This window comes from Perognathus longimembris, chromosome 9 (genome assembly GCF_023159225.1).
Source record: "Perognathus longimembris pacificus isolate PPM17 chromosome 9, ASM2315922v1, whole genome shotgun sequence".
Taxonomy (NCBI): Eukaryota; Metazoa; Chordata; class Mammalia; order Rodentia; family Heteromyidae; genus Perognathus; species Perognathus longimembris.
In genome coordinates this window covers 29,565,755-29,584,007 of record NC_063169.1, presented here as the reverse complement: position 1 = coordinate 29,584,007, position 18,253 = coordinate 29,565,755, and the positions used below count along the sequence as shown (strand labels likewise).

At 40.2% G+C, this 18,253-nt stretch overlaps 1 protein-coding gene across 2 annotated transcripts in view; it reads right to left on the bottom strand.

The window, feature by feature from the left end:
* The window catches only part of Snx14 (sorting nexin 14), a 90,386-nt gene extending 78,914 nt beyond the window's left edge, over nt 1-11,472 (bottom strand). For both annotated transcript variants that reach the window (XM_048353876.1, XM_048353878.1), the window contains exons 1-4: nt 11,188-11,472; nt 2,077-2,197; nt 1,847-1,923; nt 1,685-1,763 (exon numbers count right to left, since the gene is read on the bottom strand). In XM_048353876.1, coding sequence (XP_048209833.1) covers nt 1,685-1,763; nt 1,847-1,923; nt 2,077-2,197; nt 11,188-11,432 — 522 coding nt within the window. In that variant the 5' untranslated portion in view covers nt 11,433-11,472. The remainder of the gene's footprint in view (nt 1-1,684; nt 1,764-1,846; nt 1,924-2,076; nt 2,198-11,187) is intronic.
* Between the last annotated feature and the right edge of the window lie 6,781 nt (nt 11,473-18,253).

Here is an 18,253-nt window from a genome sequence, read left to right as displayed (position 1 = left end):
AAGCTATACTTTACTAAAATGTCTGTTTAAACCTGAGATCTAGGGGCTGGGAATATGGCCTAATGGTAGAGTGCTTGCCTAGCATACATGAAGCCCTGGTTTCGATTCCTCAGATATAGATACACACACACACACACACACACACACACACACACACACACACACAGAAGTGGCACTGTGGCTCAAGTGGTAGAGTGCTAGCCTTGAGCAAAAAGAAGTCAGGGACAGTGCTCAGGCCCTAAGTCCAAGCCCCTAGGACTGGCAAAATAACAATAACAAAAAAACAAAACCTGAGATCTGAGTTTAATTAGTAATAGCTTACCATTAAAATTGTTTATTTGTAATAATCAACTGCCCAGCCCAAAATACATTAAATGATACATAATGAGAAGTGTTTTGTTGTTGTTGTTTTGGAGGCAGTCTTACTACCTTGTAGTACATGCTACTCTGGAAGTTAGGATTCTCCTGGCTCAGCTGCTTAAATGTTAGGATTAAAGTTGTGTGCCATCATGAGTAGTCTATAAAGGTGTTTTATAATTTAATGTTTTGTTGTTGTTTTTTTGCCCATCCTGAGGACCTAAGCACTGTCTCTTCCCTTCTTTTGCTCTACCACTTGAGCCACAGAACCACTTCTAGCTTTTTCTGTTTTTATGTGTACTGAGGAATCGAACCTAGGGCTTCATACATGCTAGGCAAGCACTCTACCACTAAGCCACACTCCAAGCACCTACACAGATTTTGTTGTTGTTGCTGTTGTTGTTGTTGTTGTATTCCAGTCTTGGAACTTGAACTTGGGGCCTGGGCCCTGTCTCTGAGCTTTTTCGCTCAAAGCTAGCACTCTACCACTTAAGGCACAGCTCCACTTCTAGGTTTTTTGGTGGTTAATTGGAGATCAGAGTCGCATGGGCTTTCCTGCCTGGTCTGGCTTTGAATGGTGATCTTCAGATATGTCTCCTGAGTAGTTAAGATAATAAGTGTAAGCCACTGGCACCCAGCTTATATCTGAAAAAATTTTCAGATACTAATCATTTTCTATTTCTGTATACAGTTGTGTATACAGTAGTCAACAACAAACCATATATACAACTGGTGGTCCCATAAGACAACAAAGGACATGAAAAATTCCCGTCACCTAGTGAGGTCATAGCTAGTGACACACAATGCACTACCTACATAATATAGTGTAATACTGTTGTTATCAAATCTACAGCCACATGAGTTGTACAAAGTAGGGTACATATACTATAGTTATGCATAGTATATAACACTTGGTGAAGAAACATGTTAGTGGTTTATGTATTTACTATATTTTATCTATACTTTATTTACTTTATATACTTATATTTTCTATTTTAGAGTATACTCCTTCTACTTTCTAAAAAAAAATTGCTATAAAACAATATGGCCTATTACTTCAGAAACAGCCTCCCCCATACAGTTCATGTTAACTGTATCCCTTGATTCCATCAATAGGCTGTGTCCAATTACTAAACTGTGCCATTTAGGTCTAAGCAAGTATATTCTGTAGTGTTATTAAACTGACAAACTAGGGCTGGGAATATGGCCCAGTGGTAAAGTGCTCACCTCATAAAATGACAAACCTGCTTAACAATAAATATCTCCAAATATATACACATCATTAAGCAGTATGTATCTGTACTGCAATGCTAATTAAATCCATTACCTCTGAGAGAGATGCATCAACCTTGGAAGAAATTTTTAGGTCTAACCATGGCTGGTAGTTTTCAAGTAGTAAGGAAGGCCTAAAGAAAATCAAATAATTAAATCACTTATAATCTAAAATGTAAGTAGAAAGCTCAATAAATAAAAAGAATGTATAACTTACCTATGCCGTTTACATTTCACTTTACCACAAACAGCACAGCTATGACCTTGAGGAAATAATTCCTGGAGTCCTAATTGCTAAAAGAGGAAAATTGAAGAGCTGATATACTTTATGTCCTCTATCAAACAGTAAGTGAATTTTTAAAAAGTATTCTTTTAAAATACTTTCAGTAATAAGAAACAGCACAGCATCATATAAACTGACTTTTAAAAACAAAAACACAATTTTACCTTGGGTTTGTATTTTATTGTGAAGAGTATATTTGGTAAGAGAGAATCGGGGCCTAATGAGCAGTAGAATGTGACAACTCCAGCAACAAATGACCACAAGATCATTAAGACATGAAGATACCTTAAAAATCAATTAAAAAAAAAAAAGGTCAGAACCAAGCAAAATGTGTGACTCTTAAGTTATCCTTTCATTGTTTTAACAAATATCTATTAGGTATACCAGTCAGAAGCAATGTTTCCTAATCATGATTACACTTCTGTACTTATTAAATATATGAAACATAAAATAGATGCTATGAAATTATAGTTCATCCAGAGTAAAAGAATTTTCAACATTCCCTAATTTAATTCCTATGTTGTCATGTTTAGGTAGCCCATACTACATTCTTCCCGAATGTCTTTAAACACTATTATGCTCACATTCCCCAAAAAACTTATCATTTTTTGATAAATTAAAAAGAAATTTTACTAAGTACCTAGTTTGTTCTAGTCAGTGTTAGGCTCTCTCTGTAGATATAGTAGGGCACACCACTGTTTTGAGCTCTATTTGAATGGAAAACACTGTGTCATAGCATAAATGAGCACAGTGTAATGTGATCATGTGTTCCATATAAAGTATTTGATATACAGAAACACCACAGACCAACTGCTTAACCCAAAGTTGAAAGGACAGCTAATAAGAAAAGGAAAGCTAATAAGAGCAAACCAACAGAAGAAAGTAGAGAACAGGAACAAGAGACTGAGGAAAGGTAGGAAACTCAAATTTGAGAGAATCATATAGCTAAGGTTTGAGCATATTTCCATAGAATTAATTTTGAGAAGAATCTTTTTAAAAAATAAAAAAAAGATAATAGTGTCATGTTACAACTTTGTTGATATCATATATGTGAATGAATATAACTCAGCAGTCAAGATACCTGTACAGCCATGATCCTACTATTTACCATAAGCACTATTTACCATAGTCAAAATATGGAATAAGGCTAAGTGCCCATGAACCAAGGAATGTGTATATGTATATACATACATATGTATACACATATGTATACACATATGTATATATGTGTGTGTATATGTATGTATATACGTACACACATACACATTATTTAGACAGCAAAAAGTGAAATTATGGTCAGGCACTGGTGGCTCACACCTGTAATCCTAGCCATCAGGAGGCTGAGATCTGAGGATCACAGTTAGAAGCCAGCCAGGGGAGGAAAGTCCCTGAGACTCTTATCTCCACTAAACAACATAAAAAGCTGAAAGTGGCTCAAAGTGGTAGAGTACTAGCCTTCAGGAAAGAAGCTCAGGGACAGCACCCAGACCTTGAGTTCAAGCCCTATGATCAGCAAAAAAAGAAAGAAAGAAGGGCTGGGTGCTAGTGACTCACACAGATAATCCTAGCTACTCAAGAGGCTGGGATCTGAGGATCAAGAGTTGAAACCAGCTCAGGCAGAAAAAAAGTGTGTGAGGCTCTTATCTCCAACTCCACCACCAAAAAGCTGAATGTGGAGCTACAGCTCAAGTGGTAGAGTGCTAGCCTTAAACAAAAAAAGCCCAAGGGGGGCTGGGGATATGGCCTAGTGGCAAGAGTGCCTGCCTCATATACATGAGGCCCTGGGTTCGATTCCCCAGCACCACATATACAGAAAAACGGCCAGAAGTGGCGCTGTGGCTCAAGTGGCAGAGTGCTAGCCTTGAGCAAAAAGAAGCCAGGGACAGTGCTCAGGCCCTGAGTCCAAGCCCCAGGACTGGCCAAAAAAAAAAAAAAAAAAGCCCAAGGACAGCACCCAGGGTACAAGCCTTGAGTCCAAGCCCCGCCAAAATAAACAAAAACTTATACTAGTTAGCATTAAAAAAGCTCAGGGACAGTGCTCAGGCCTTGAATTCAAGCCCCACAACCAAGAAAAAGAAAAAAGAAAAGAAAGAGGAGTGAGGGGAGAAGGGAGGAGCACAAGGTAAGGAGGGATGGAAAGAGACAAATAAGTTTTTTATAGGAAAATGAATAGATGTAGGAATAATCTTAAGTAAGCCAGACTAATAAAGACAATATGACATATTCTCTCAGATGTGGAATCAAGTCCTTAAAAGTGAATGACAAGAATTAAAATGGGCTCTACTTTTTTTCTGAATAATTACTTATTTATTGCCCAAGTGATGTACAGAGGGGTTATAGTTTCATACGTAAGACAGTGGGTACATTTCTTGTACAATTTGTTGCCTCTTCCAAATTGGCTCTATTTGAAGGTACCAATGGTAGGAGAGAGTCAAAGGGGAGCTATGGAGTGTAAGTGCTTTATACATACATCTGAAAAATAGAAAAATAACATCAGCTGAAGGGCTGGGAATATGGCCTAGGGGTAAAGTGGCGCTGTGGCTCAAGTGGTAGAGTGCTAGCCTTGAGCAAAAGACCATAGAGTCAGTGCCCAGGTCCTGAGTTCAAGGCCCATGACCGCAACATTTTAAAAAGAGAGAGAATGAATTACTAATATATGCAACATGGATGAATCTCAAAAACAGAGTTGATAAAAAGAAACTAAATACAAGACCCATATGATACCACTGACAAGAGACCAAAAAATAATCAGCAGTGATACATAGTATTGACAAGAGACCTACTGAAGCACTAGAAATATTTTATACTATGATCTGGATTGTGGTTACAAGGGTAGTCATATTTAAAAATTCACAGAACTATACACTTTATGCATCTTTCTAAAAATTGTGCCTCCAGTTAAGAAAGTAGAGACAATAATTCCTATCTTTAGTGTTATCATGTAAATGAGAACTACTATGTGCTGAGCAGTATCCTAAGCACTTTCCATGAAGTAACCCACTTAATCACCAAAAACAGCAGTATATTGTAGGAACTATTATTAGCTTCATTTTACAGATGAAGGGACTGTGACAGGTAAAAGGTAGATAACTCAGGCTGGAAACATGGCTTAGTGGTTAAGAGTGTTTGCCTAGCATGCACAAAGCCCTGGGTTCAATTCCTCAGCATCACATAAACAGAAAAAAACAGAAGTGGTGCTGTGGCTCAAGCGGTAAAGTATTAGCCTTGAGCAAAAAGAAGCCAGGGACAGGGACAGGCCCCAGGACGGGCAAAAAAAAAAAAAAAAAAAAAAGGTAGAGAACTTACCCAAATTAAACTGGTCAATAGAGAAGCCATACTATACTCTGAACTCAGGCAACAACAAATGCTGGAGGGGATGCGGGAAAAGAGGAACCCTTCTCCACTGTTGGTGGGAGTGCAAATTAGTACAACTACTTTGGAGAACAGTATGGAGGTTCCTCAAAAAGCTCAACATAGACCTACCCTATGACCCAGCCATACCACTCCTAGGCATCTATCCTGAACAACAGGTCTCAGGATATCAAAAAGACATCTGTACATCCATGTTTATCACTACACAATTCACAATAGCCAAAATATGTAAACAACCCATATGTCCCTCTACAGATGAATGGATCCAAAAAATGTGGTACCTATACACAATGGAATACTACACAGCGATTAGAAATGATAAAATATTGGTATTTGCAGGGAAATGGTCAGAACTTGAACAAATAATGTTGAGCGAGACAAGCCTAGAACACCGAAAACAAAGGGGCATGATCTCCTTGATATTGACTGTTAAGGTGTGGGGGGGGGGGGGGGAAACAGTAGAGACCAGGTCTGCAAAACAAAAAACTTCTTGTCAAATGGTATTTCCCCCAGGTTTGAGTCAGCAACCTTACATTATGTAACTAAAACCAAACAACTACTAAACATAGAAAGATCTAAAATAGAACTCTCAGGGATCACAATAGCTCAAAAGCTATGTATGTATGATCATATAAGACAAGGATAAGCAAACTCTATTGTTGACATTATATTTAAAGTTCTAGGTGAATTTCCTTTGGCATATGCCATGTGGCTACTGTATGTGTTTTTGGGAAACTGGGTATTGTATATATGCCTACCTAGATCTAGGGAAGGGAAAGAAAAACGAGGGTGTAAGATATCACAAGAAATGTACTCACTGCCCTATTATGTAACTGTACCCCTTTTGCACAACACCTTGTCAATAAAATTTAATTAATAAATAAAAAAAATAGAGAAGCCATAATCAAATTCTTGCAGTCAGGCTCCAGATTCAAATTTTCAGCTACAACAATAAATTACCTTAGTAATTAATGGAAAAAACTCAACACAGAAACTGGAAGAAATAAAAGTTCATATTGCTGTTTGGTGCAGGTGGCTTATGACTGTAATCCTAGCTACTCAGGAGGCTAGGATCTGAGGCTTGAGGTTTGAAGCCAACCTAGACAGGAAAGTCCAGGAGATTTTATCTCCAATTAGCCAACAAAAAGCCAGAAGTAGGGGCTGGGAATATGGCCTAATGGCAAGAGTGCTTGCCTTGTATACATAAAGCCCTGGGTTCGATTCTCAGCACCACATATATAGAAAACTGCCAGAGGTGGCGCTATGGCTGAAGTGGCAGAGTGCTAACCTTGAACAAAAAGAAGCCAGGGACAGTGCTCAGGCCCTGAGTCAAGGCCCAGGACTGGCCAAAAAAAAAAAAAAAAAAAAGACCTGGCCTCAGACCAAAAGAAAAAAAAAAGGCAGAAGTGGAGCTATGGCTCAAGAGGTAAAGCACCAGTCTTCAGAAAAAAGCCAGAGTTGAAGCCCCAGTAACTGCAACAAAGAAATCATAATTGATCATTACCGTTAAGATTAAATATTCTTGGTCTGGGAACATGGCCTAGTGGCAAGAGTTCTTGCCTCGTATACATGAAGCCCTGGGTTCGATTCCCCAGCACCACATATATAGAAAACAGCCAGAAGTGGTACTGTGGCTCAAGTGGCAGAATGCTAGCCTTGAGCAAAAAAAAAAAAAAAAAGAAAAAGAAGAAGCCAGGGACAGTGCTCAGGCCCTGAGTCCAAGGCCCCAGGTCTGGCCAAAATAAAAAAAAAAATTTAAAGATTAATTGGGGGGGGCGGGTCGTGGGGCTTGAACTCAGGGCCTGGACACTGTCCCTGGGCTTTTTTTTTTTTTTTTTTTAACATTCCTGGGGCCTGAGCACTGTCCCTAGTTTCATTTTGCTCAAGGCTAGCACTATACCACGTGAGCCACAGCACCATTTCTTTCTTTTTTTTTTTTTTTTTGGCCAACCCTGGGCCTTGGACTCAGGGCCTGAGCACTGTCCCTGGCGGCTTTTTGCTCAAGGCTAGCACTCTACCACTTGAGCCACAGCGCCACTTCTGGCCGTTTTCTATATATGTGGTGTTGGGGAATCAAACCCAGGGCTTCATGTGTACGAGGCAAGCACTCTTGCCACTAGGCCATATTCCCAGCCCCCCACAGCACCATTTCTGGCTTTTTCTGTATATGTGGTGCTAAGGAATAGAACACAGGGCTTCATGTATGCGAGGCAAGCACTCTACCACTAGGCCATATTTTCAGCCCCCTGAAAATTTCTTTCAGAGTCAATTCCAAAAATCAATTGGAGAAATGCCTGTGCAGAAATACCTAAATATTTATCAAACATGTTTCTACATGTTTAGCTGAAACTCCTTCGTACAACTAAAAATAATTTAAGAATGAAACAGTAAAAAATAAAACAAATTCATTTCTAACTCCATCCTTATTATCCCAAGGATTGTTCTCTATATTCTATACATAATTTTTTAACTTCAGAATAGATGTAACTTGTACTCCCCATTTCCAAAAGACTAGATTTTTTTGTACACGTGCGCAAGCATATGTTATAAATATGAATATATGAATACATGCATAAATTTTATTTTAATTTCTTTATGTATTGGTGGTACTAGGGTTGAACTCAGGACTTTATGCCGGACACCTAGGCACTTAACACTTAAACTACACCTCCAGTCTATTTTGCTTTAGTTACTTTTGGAATAAATTCTCAAATATACATCCAGGTAGGCGAATCACTATCCTATTTTATGCTTACTGCATAGCCTGGATTACAGGTATATACCACCACACCTAGTTATTGGCTGAGATGCATTTTCCCCTTCCTCACTCCTATATACTCTTCCTGATCGCTGCTTTCCCAGTAGCTAGGATTACAGGGTAGCCTTGCCATGTACACAGAATGTAAGAAAAATATATGTACATATATATACTAAAAAACACATTATGTAAACTGTTTTACCTTCCCACATATTTTTCCTGAAAGGGGGAGGGAGATAACTATTCTTTTATTCTGTTGGGTTTTCTCTTGCTAGTACCAGAGTTTGAATTCAGGACCTTACACTTAGCTGGGTTTGCTGGGCTAGTACTCAACCAGTTGAGACAGGACTTTTCTGGTTATTTTGGAGCTAGTTTTACAAACCACAGTCCTCTGGATCTCAGACTCCTAAGTAGCTAGAATAACAGGAGTGATAAACTGCACACTTAGCCTAACTATTCTTTCATTCAGTTTACAATAATTACAATCTTTTTTTTTTTTGCCTGTCCTGGGGTTTGAACTCAGGGCCTGAGTACTGCCCCTGAGCTTCTTTTGCTCAAGGCTAGCATTCTACCACTTAAGCCACAGGGCAGGCCACTTCTGGCTTTTTCTGTGTATGTAGTACTGACGAATCAAACCCAAGGCTTCATGTATGCTAGGCAAACACTCTATCACTGAGCCACATTTGCAGTCCCAATTAAAATCATTTTTGCTATGGGAAGCCAGTGGCTCACATCTGCAATCCTAGCTACTCAGGAGGCTGGAATCAGAGGATTGCAATTGAAAGCCAGCCCAGGCAGTAAAGTCTGTGAGGTTATCATCTCCAATTAACCATCAAAAAATGCTAGCCTAGACATAAAATTCCATTGTGTATATGTGCCACATTTTCCTAATCCATTGGTCTACTGAGGGGCATCTGGGTTATTTTAGCCATTTTTAATTTTCTCCAAGAGAAAAAAGATTATGTATAATATATAATATATGATATATTACACATATGTATTAATATATAATATGCAATAAATATATTGTATATGTGTTATATATGTTATAATATATACAATAAAAAAATGCTACCCTTGAGTACAAAAACTCAGGGACAGCACTCAGGTCCTGAATTAAAGTCCCAGAACCAATGTCAAAAAATTTAAGTCCCTTTTGCTGATCACAGCTGTAAGTAATGGGATGTCTCAAAAAAGTATGAAAAGCAATTGCAGTCATAAAACCTAACCACTCAAATAAAATGTGTGTATTTCCTCTCTTAAGTGCATAATACAAAGTCATGGTACAGAATACATCATATGCAGATCAGAAGGCGTTCTATGACTTAACAATATGTAACATTCGATGCTATGGCTACATAAGGTGGCAACCTTAGAATTCTAGAAATCTAGAATCTAATTCTACTAGAATGAACTAGAATTACTAGAACTACTAACTACTAGAACTACTAGCTACATGCCTGTCCCAGCCTGGAGACCTAAACAGACCCAGATCCCAAATAAGATAGTTAAGAATGCCTGGAAAAAACTTAAATCACTTGGAGCTTTCATTTTGATTAAGCTAAACCTGTTAGTCTAGGTTGGTGTATTCTATACTTCAGAAGAGTAGTAATTAATCGTTTCTACTTGGCTAAGGATTGTATCCTCCATTACCTCACCATCATCATCAAGGAACACATCTCTGTAAAATACCAATTGTTAATGAAGTGCAATTATTATTTAAACCCAGAACAACAACAAAGTAATCAATAAGGTGGGAAACTAGGTTAAAGTCTGTTATCCTTGGGAATCAATTACTTTGAAATAATTAGTAAGAATGGTTTTTCTGTTCAAATGTTAGACAAAAATGCATGGAGGGGCTAGGAATGTGGCTGAGTGGTAGAGTGCTTGCCTATCATGCATGAAGCCCTCGGTTTGATTCCTCAGCATCAAATAAGCAAAAAAAAGCCAGAAGTAGCGCTGTAGCTCAAGTGATAGAGTACTAGCATTGAGCAAAAGAAGCTCAGGGGCAGTGTGAAGGTCTGGAGTTCAAACCCCAGGATTGACAAAAAACAAACATGGAGATATGTTTAAAGAAAGTTCTCCCCAGATACTGGTGGGTAACACCTGTAACCCTAGCTGCTTAAGATGTTGAAATCTGAGGATTTAGAGAAGTATCAGACAGGAAAAGATCCAAGTTCGAAATCAGCAAGCCCCAGGACTGGCATACTGGCATGCATGTGCACACGCGCGCGCACGCGCACACACACAAACACACACAGAGCACAGTTGTCCTCTACTATGGACTGTATGGACACCATTTATTGAAATGGCAAAAAGAAGGAAATCTATAAGCTTCTGCAGGAAAAAAATTATCTCAAAATGTCCACTGGATGTACCAACTTTTAACTTTATATATTTCAGCTTTAAAAAATCTCTTTAGACTATTTAGGGAAGGCTGTATATGCAACTTTGCTTTCTGACTTTATGTGAACACTATCATCTTCCCTTCTTGGACATTTTAAATAGGTTACATCTCATGACCCGTGGATAATTACCATGCATAAAATGTAGTTTGATCTTATTCACATGTATACCCCACTCGTTACCCTCTGACCTTTGTAAGCAACCTTTTCTAAAGCTTAGGCTGCAAAGGAGAGAGAGAGAGAACGAACGAGCGAACGAGCGAACACGAGAGCACGCACTGTACAGAAGTCCGCCTGATGATGGAACCCCAGACATTGAACTCGCCTTCCTCCCCCTCCTCCCCCAGCCAGCTGACTGGACAGCACCCTGAGAGTGAGTGTGAGGGTGTGTGTGTGGGTGTGGGTGTGAACTCGCCTTCCTCCCCGTCCTCCCCCAGCCAGCTGACTGGACAGCACCCCGAGTGTCAAACTGCGCTAGCAAGACTTCACGGTTAGAGAAACACTGACGATGAAGTCCGAGCGGGGAAATAGCTGGAGAGAAGATGAGCTCGCTTCGGAGAAAAAGCCGCCTGCGAGGAGCCCCAGGAGCCCCGCCACCGCCCGCACTTCCGGGCTGCGCGGCTCCACAGCGGCTCTGCAGGGAGCTGGCGGTCGAGCCGCGGCCAGGCCGCCGGGCGACCGCGCCCTGCGGCGCCCTGCGGCGCCCCGCGGAGCCCTGGCCGCCGCCCGGGCCTCCGTACCTGTGGAAGAGTAGCGACGCGGCGCTGAGGCAGAGCAGCAGGAAGCAGAACAGAGGGTACTGGCGGCAGATCTCGCGCCCCACGTCCAGCCGCAGGCGCTGCTTCAGCTTCTCCGCCGTCGTCCGCAACCAAGGCACCATCTCGGTCCGTGCAGCTGCCGCCGCGCCACCCACGGAGACCTGGGGGGAGGCCACCTCCACCGTCCTGCCGCGCTCTGGCCCCGCCGCTCGGCGGCGGAACCACATAACCGCCCACCCGCAGACCGTCACCACCGGCCGCCGTCGCCCTACGCCCCGCCCCCACGGCCCTCGCTGCGCCTGCGCGCTGCGTGCGCGCCGGCCAGCGGGACTGTCGCACTGCGAGCCTGAGGTCTCTGCTCCGCGCCGCCCCGCCCCGCCCCGCCCCGCCCCGCTCGGCGGACCCCAGCCTCGCTGCAGGGCTCCACCGCCCACCACCTTGGTGGAAATCAAGGGGAGACGGAGACAGCCGTCCGCGAGAGGCCCAGCGCCTTCCTGCGGCCGCGGTGTGCGAGCGCCTGGGCGTGCAGAGACAGCTGGGAACTGTAGGCGCAGCGGCGAGCCCACGGCCACAGCGAGGCCCGCAACCCGGGAGAAACCCAGCCCACCTGAACGCCAGCCCTGGGACAGAGCGTCCTTCACACGCTCCGCAGACCCGGGGTCGGAGGGCGGGAGCGGAAAGCAAGTGGACAGCTAGATTAAGGTTTTAAAGAATCTCACTTACCGTGCCATTTGATTTTAAAGTATGGCCTACGCTACCCTCGAAAGACGTTGTAATAGCAAAAATGTTTTCTTAAGTAGCCCCTTAAAGCACGCAGTCAGCTCACGTTGTAGGTACTCTACTGTAAAACCATTTTAAACTAGGGATTTTACACATCCTACCAGACCTACATTATCAAAGAATGTTACTAGAATGCTATTCTCCAAAGTAGAAAAATGACTGAAAGGTGTTTTTTCTTTGGGGGGGGGGGGGGTTCTGCCAGTCGTGGGGCTTTAACTCGGGACCCGGGCACTATCTCTGAGCCCGTTTACTCATGGCTAGCCCTCTACAAATTTGAGCCACAGCACCACTTCCGGCTTTCTGGTGGCTAATTGGAGCTAAGTGTCTCACACACTTTCCTGCCCAGATCTCAGCCTCCTGAGTGGCTAGGATTACTAAAAACACTGTTGTGTATGTGCAGTTTCACCAGTATTTTCTCAGATTATTCTGAAAACATGGATCATTTCTTTTCCTTTTCAGAATGTACCATATTTTATTCTGTTGCCAATCACACATAACCTGACAGTACAATTTGATAATAAATTGAAACATTTCTAATTTCCTTAGGATCAACTTGAATTTTGGATCAAGGAATAAGAACACTAACGTTCTCCACATACAATGAAAAATTTCTTTGTAGAATAGTGATATCCATTTCCCCATAGTGTATATTAAAGATCTTCACCATTGTTACCTAAAATACCATCAATATATTCATGCTCATAGCTTTTGCAGTTCTAATACTATTGGGATTTACAGGGTGGTACACACCAGTAATCTCAGCAACCTGGAGGCTGAGGCAAGAAGACAGAATCAAAGCCAGCCTGGGCTACATAGCAAGACCCTATCTCAAATAATAATCAGAAGGAAAAAAAGGCTGGGACTATCATTAGTGGTAAAGCACTTGCCTAACCTTGGGTTCCATCACCTGACAGACACATACACCTTAAAATATCTATAATCCCTCTTGTTTACTTGAAAATGCTAGTTCTGACTGGGCATTTGAGGTTTATGCTTGTAATTTTTTAGAAGAAAAGTTCAGAACGGTTTATTGTCCAATGTTCTAGACCTACAGTAGATACTAACCAAATGTGTTTGCTAGAAATTGAAATGATTCACTACAACAAATATGCTGTGCCAAAGAGTTTGAAAATAGGAAGTTATCTCAATTTTTTGAAAGTTGATTATTAAATATTTGGGAAGTTTTAAATTTTACTTTAATGAAAAGTCACATGTGGCTTGCATTATATTTCTATTAGTGCTGCTCTGTACATTTAAATGTACTAAAGTTTTGATTAATGATGGAACTATCAGATTTCCTAGTAGTATATTTACAAAGTAAAAAAATGATAATGATTCATTTGAAGGGCTCATAGACATCAAACTTCAATAATGTCCATCATTTTTATATTTATTGAAAAGCAAGAAAGTGTAAGGCACTGTGCTGGATGTGGTGGAAGATACAATGAGTTTAGATGCACTTTTCTGACCTCCAAAGGCTTACAATCTAAAAAGGAGACAAGTCACACAGAGAAAAAATGTGTAATACAGGGCAAATTTACATATAAGGCTGTAATATTTTTATGACAGATAATGGGGAAATTTTCAACTGATGAAGATTTGGAAAGGCCTGTACGAAGATATTAATTTGAACAAATAGGACTTATCTCTATTTTCACTTAATTTTCAGAACTCATGAAGCACTAGGCAAAGTTCAATCATCAGCAAAAATATTGCCACTTAATTTAACCTGATTTTTCCCACCCTACCAGCCAAATGAAATTGCTTTATATGTCACTATAGGAGTCTGAGAGGTAGTGTTGAGCACTTGAATCCTAGTTATCAGGCCCTAGATCTGAAGGTGCTGAATGTAAATTACATTTTTACCTCTTGCAGTACACTATTGATGTTATGAGTGTATGAGGAAGAGGATAGACGACATACTCCACCCCTAGGAGACATTTAATTTGGACTATGGTATCAAGGAGAGACATTCACAAATCCATGAACTTATTTCTATCGCAAATAATACAGGCTAGTTTTACCTTTTGTGGTATTTCTAGTGTTATTACAGCCTTAATTTTATGCTTAATAATCCCCTCATCTCCTTGCAACCTACTCCTATATACCAAACCTGGATATAAAAATCTTTTTTAAAAAAAGGTCTCAAATTCGAGTCTTTCTTTCTTTCTTTTTTTTTTTTTTTTTGCCAGTCCTGGGGCTCCGCACTATCCCTGAACTTCTTTTGCTCAAGGCTAGCACTCTACCGCTTGAGCCACAGCACCACTTCCAGGCTTTTCTGTGTATGTGGTACTGAGGAATCAAACCCAGGGCTTCATGCATGCTAGACAAGCACTCCACCACTAATCCACATTCCCAACTCACAACTACTGTCTTCAAGAAGTTTCTTTCCTTGATTTTCCTTGATTGTAATGCAATGGAGAAAAATATGGGATCTTTATAATAAAGATCTGATATTGTAAATGTACCCATTTTCATACTTAACCTTCTATACAAAACCTCATTAGAAAGATACGGAGACCTATAATTTTATAATATCATTGGTTCAGGTACTTCCTGGTAAGAGCTGTTAATACCATGGGATTCTGAGTGCTCTCATTATCTTAGCACCAAAAAAGTAGGCATTATATTGTAAGTTATATGATGGACTAGCCAGTCTTTTCTGAAATCTTTAAAGGAAGAATGTAGTATTTCATAAGTTCAGAAAAAAATAAATCACTAACTACATTGCACCTGATAATAAGTTCACTTCTTGATAAATATATTGGAAAGGACATTTATAATCTAACACTACCATTGTTTGGTTCAAGATGAACAATGCTGTCTACTTTTTAGTTGTTCCTTAAAATTACTTCATTTTAGTCTTTATTCCATTTAGTTCTAAGAATGTTCACAGAATAATGGCAATGCTACAGCAACTTGGTGGGGCTTCTGAAGCCTCAGAGTTCAGACATGTAACAAATAGCTCTAACAGTTCCCTCTGAGAGTTCAGAAGTCCCACAAAAAATCAGGTTGTTTATACCTAGAAGCCAAGATTAGAAGTTTTACATTGATGTTCTCCACATGACATATTTCTCTGACCTATGTTTTTGATAGTTTTGATGTTCCTACACTAACATTTTACTTATTGTTGAAGACAATTTTGTCTTGACAGGTTAATCTGGGACATCCAATTCCAAGCCATCAAAAATGTAAGGTGAAGCTGGGTACCAGTGGCTCAGGAGGCTGAGATCTGAGGATTGAAGTTCAAAGCCAGCCTGGGAGTAGAGTCCATGAGATTTTTATCACCAATTAACTACCAAAAAAAGCTGGAAATGAAGATCAAGTGGTAGAGTACTAGCCTTGAGCAAAAATGCTCACAGACAAAGCCCAGGCTGAGTTCAAGCAACAGAACAAGCACACAAAAAATAAAATAAAATAGGAGCTGGGAATGTGGCTTAGCAGTAGAGTGCTTGCCTAGCATACATGAAGCTCTGGATTTGATTCCTCAGAACCACATAAACAGAAAAGGCTAGAAGTGGTCCTGTGGCTCAAGTGGTAGGGTGCTAGCCTTGAGCAAAAAGAAGCCAGGGACAGTGCTCCCTGAGTCCAAGCTTCAGTACTGGCAAAAAATAAAATAAAATAAAATAAAATAAAATAAAATAAAATAAAAAGTGAGTTGCCAGACAGGCAGGCAAATCATTTGTCCAGACAGTATTAGTAGAAGGTAAGGAGGATGAAGTTGGCCAATTTAAAAAACTTTACCTTGTATAACCTGTCTGCATTTTTATTACAGTGATGTTACAGACTATTATAAACCAGTATAATAAAATGTAACTTTTTTTGTGTGTTTGTTGGTACTGGGACTTGAACTCAGGGACTGTCTCTTAGCAGCTCTACCAGTTGAGCCACGCATACCTCCAATTCTGGCTTTTTGGTGACTTGGGGGATAGTATCAACTGACATTCCTGCCCAGACTGGCATCAAATTGTGGTCCTCAGATTCAGACTACTGAGTCAGAATTACAAGCATGAGCCATTGGTGCCCAACTAACACGTACTATTTGAATACTGGGCATCCATGGTAAATGCCTGTAATCCTAGCTACTCAGAGGGCTGATATCTGAGGACTGAGGTTCAAAGTCAGCCTGGGCAGGCAACACTCATCTCCAATGAGCTACCAAAAAGCAGAACCAAAAAGTGAAAGTTGAGCTGTGGCTCCAGTGGTAGAGCACTAGCCTTGAGCCCAAAAAGCTCAGTATAGCACCCAGGCTCTGAGTTCAAGCCCTAGGAACAGCCCAAAACTAAAATAAAAAAATATAAATATTGGGTCTTTAAGCAGTCCTTTTGCTTTCAGTTTATTTCTGGATACAGTGTCAAGCAAATTTTGCACTGCATGTCCTAGAACTGAAATCCTCCTATCTCCACTTTGTTATTAAAGAAAACCAAAATCAGTCATGGGCCTTTAACTCTAGGCCAGTGTGCTGTCCCTGAGCTCTTTTGCTTGAGGCTATCGCTCTATCACTTTGAGCCACAACTCCACTTCCAGAAATTTTCTGGTGGTTAATTAGAGGGAAGAGTTATAGACTTTCCTGCCTGGCTCTTTGGTTTGGCTTCAAACTGTGATCCTCAGATCTCAGCCTGCTGTGTAGCTAGGATTACAGGTGTGAGCCACCAGTGCCTGGCCTATCTCCACTTTCTGAGTAGCTAGAACAGAACCATATGTGTACAATGCTCTAACAGGTTATTCACACTCTTGTCCCTATTTTGGCATCAGATTATTTCTTCATTCTTACTGGTTATTTCTAATACAAATAAAAGCTACTGACCAAGTTTTCATTTATATCATTCCACTTAATAATTTGTTCTGACTTAAAAAGACTAAAAGTTTAGAAACTAATATATTTGTGAATAAGTAGGCCATCTGGATCTATACTTCTAAAGGACAAATAGGCATCAAAGGGAGGATATTTAAGGCTGTGAATGTAATAAATGGTATAGAACCAACAGAAAAGCACTCTAATACGTATGGGAGATAGCTAAAACACAGAACAGCACTAACAAAGACTAAGTAAGCCTTGACATTAGGAAGTGGTAAGAAAATTAACACAGATGGGATCAAGTATAAAGGGAAGGGGGAAAAAGGACAAGAAATGGCATGGTCAGAGATTAGAGATCTAAGTAAAGTGCCAAGACAATGTCCAAAGAAAAGACAATGTAAGAAACACCATATAAAGTTTTCAAAATTAGATAGTTTTATATCAAGATACTGATAATCCTATTGATTGATGTTAAGAGGTAACTAACATTCTAAAGCCTGCAAGGTCACTAGGGAAAAAAAGGCGATGAAATGCCTATTCCCAAGTATGTGGACCTTCAAACTATACTGTTCATTGGGGATTGAGGAGGTAATTACTGGTACTTAAGGAAAAAATCTTCCTTGTATTATATACCTACCAACCTCATAATTATTTTAAAACATTTGAATTATCAATAAAACAATGAAGGCTGGTTTAGTAGTTAAAACAACTTTGTAACCCAACGAGGTCAATATATTAGCATTATATAAGAAACATTTTTGCCTAGTTTCAGGAAGATTGAACACTCGATGAAGATTTTAAAATGAAGTTACATGAAATAAGCTTGCAATGGTGCTTTGTGGAGTATCTCATGAAGGTTTAATTGATTTCTTTATAGGACTCAAATAGCTTCCTTAAATATTTACCCCAATCTTTCCCTCAAAAAATAACTAAAGATTTTGGTTAGTCACACTCAAATAATACAACGACCATGTTCATAAAAGGCTTCCCATGGAGAATAAGCAATCCCTTAATGTATCATATCTTGTGAAAATAAGCCCTGACAACAAAAGCATGAACGAAACAGAAAATTCTGTAGATTTTTTTTTGTCAGTCCTGGGGCTTGAACTCAGGTCCTGAGCACTGTTTCTGAGCTTCTTTTTTTGCTCAAGGCTAGCACTCCATCACTTGAGCCACAGCACCACTTCTGGCCTTTTTTGTGTATAGTCACTAGACACTATGTTGATTTTAAATGCACTATAGAACTTGTGGGTGGGAACAGTATGGAAAAACTGGGAGGGAAGGGGCGACATTGTCCAAAGAGAAATGTACTTTTTACCTGACTGAAAAAATTAGATGAGATTCTGATACTCAAAAACCATTTCAGGACTTGGAATGTGACTTAATGGTAGTGTGCTTGCCTACCATGCATGAAGCCCTGGGTTTGCTTCCTCAGTACCACATACACAGAAAAAGCCAGAAGTGGTGCTG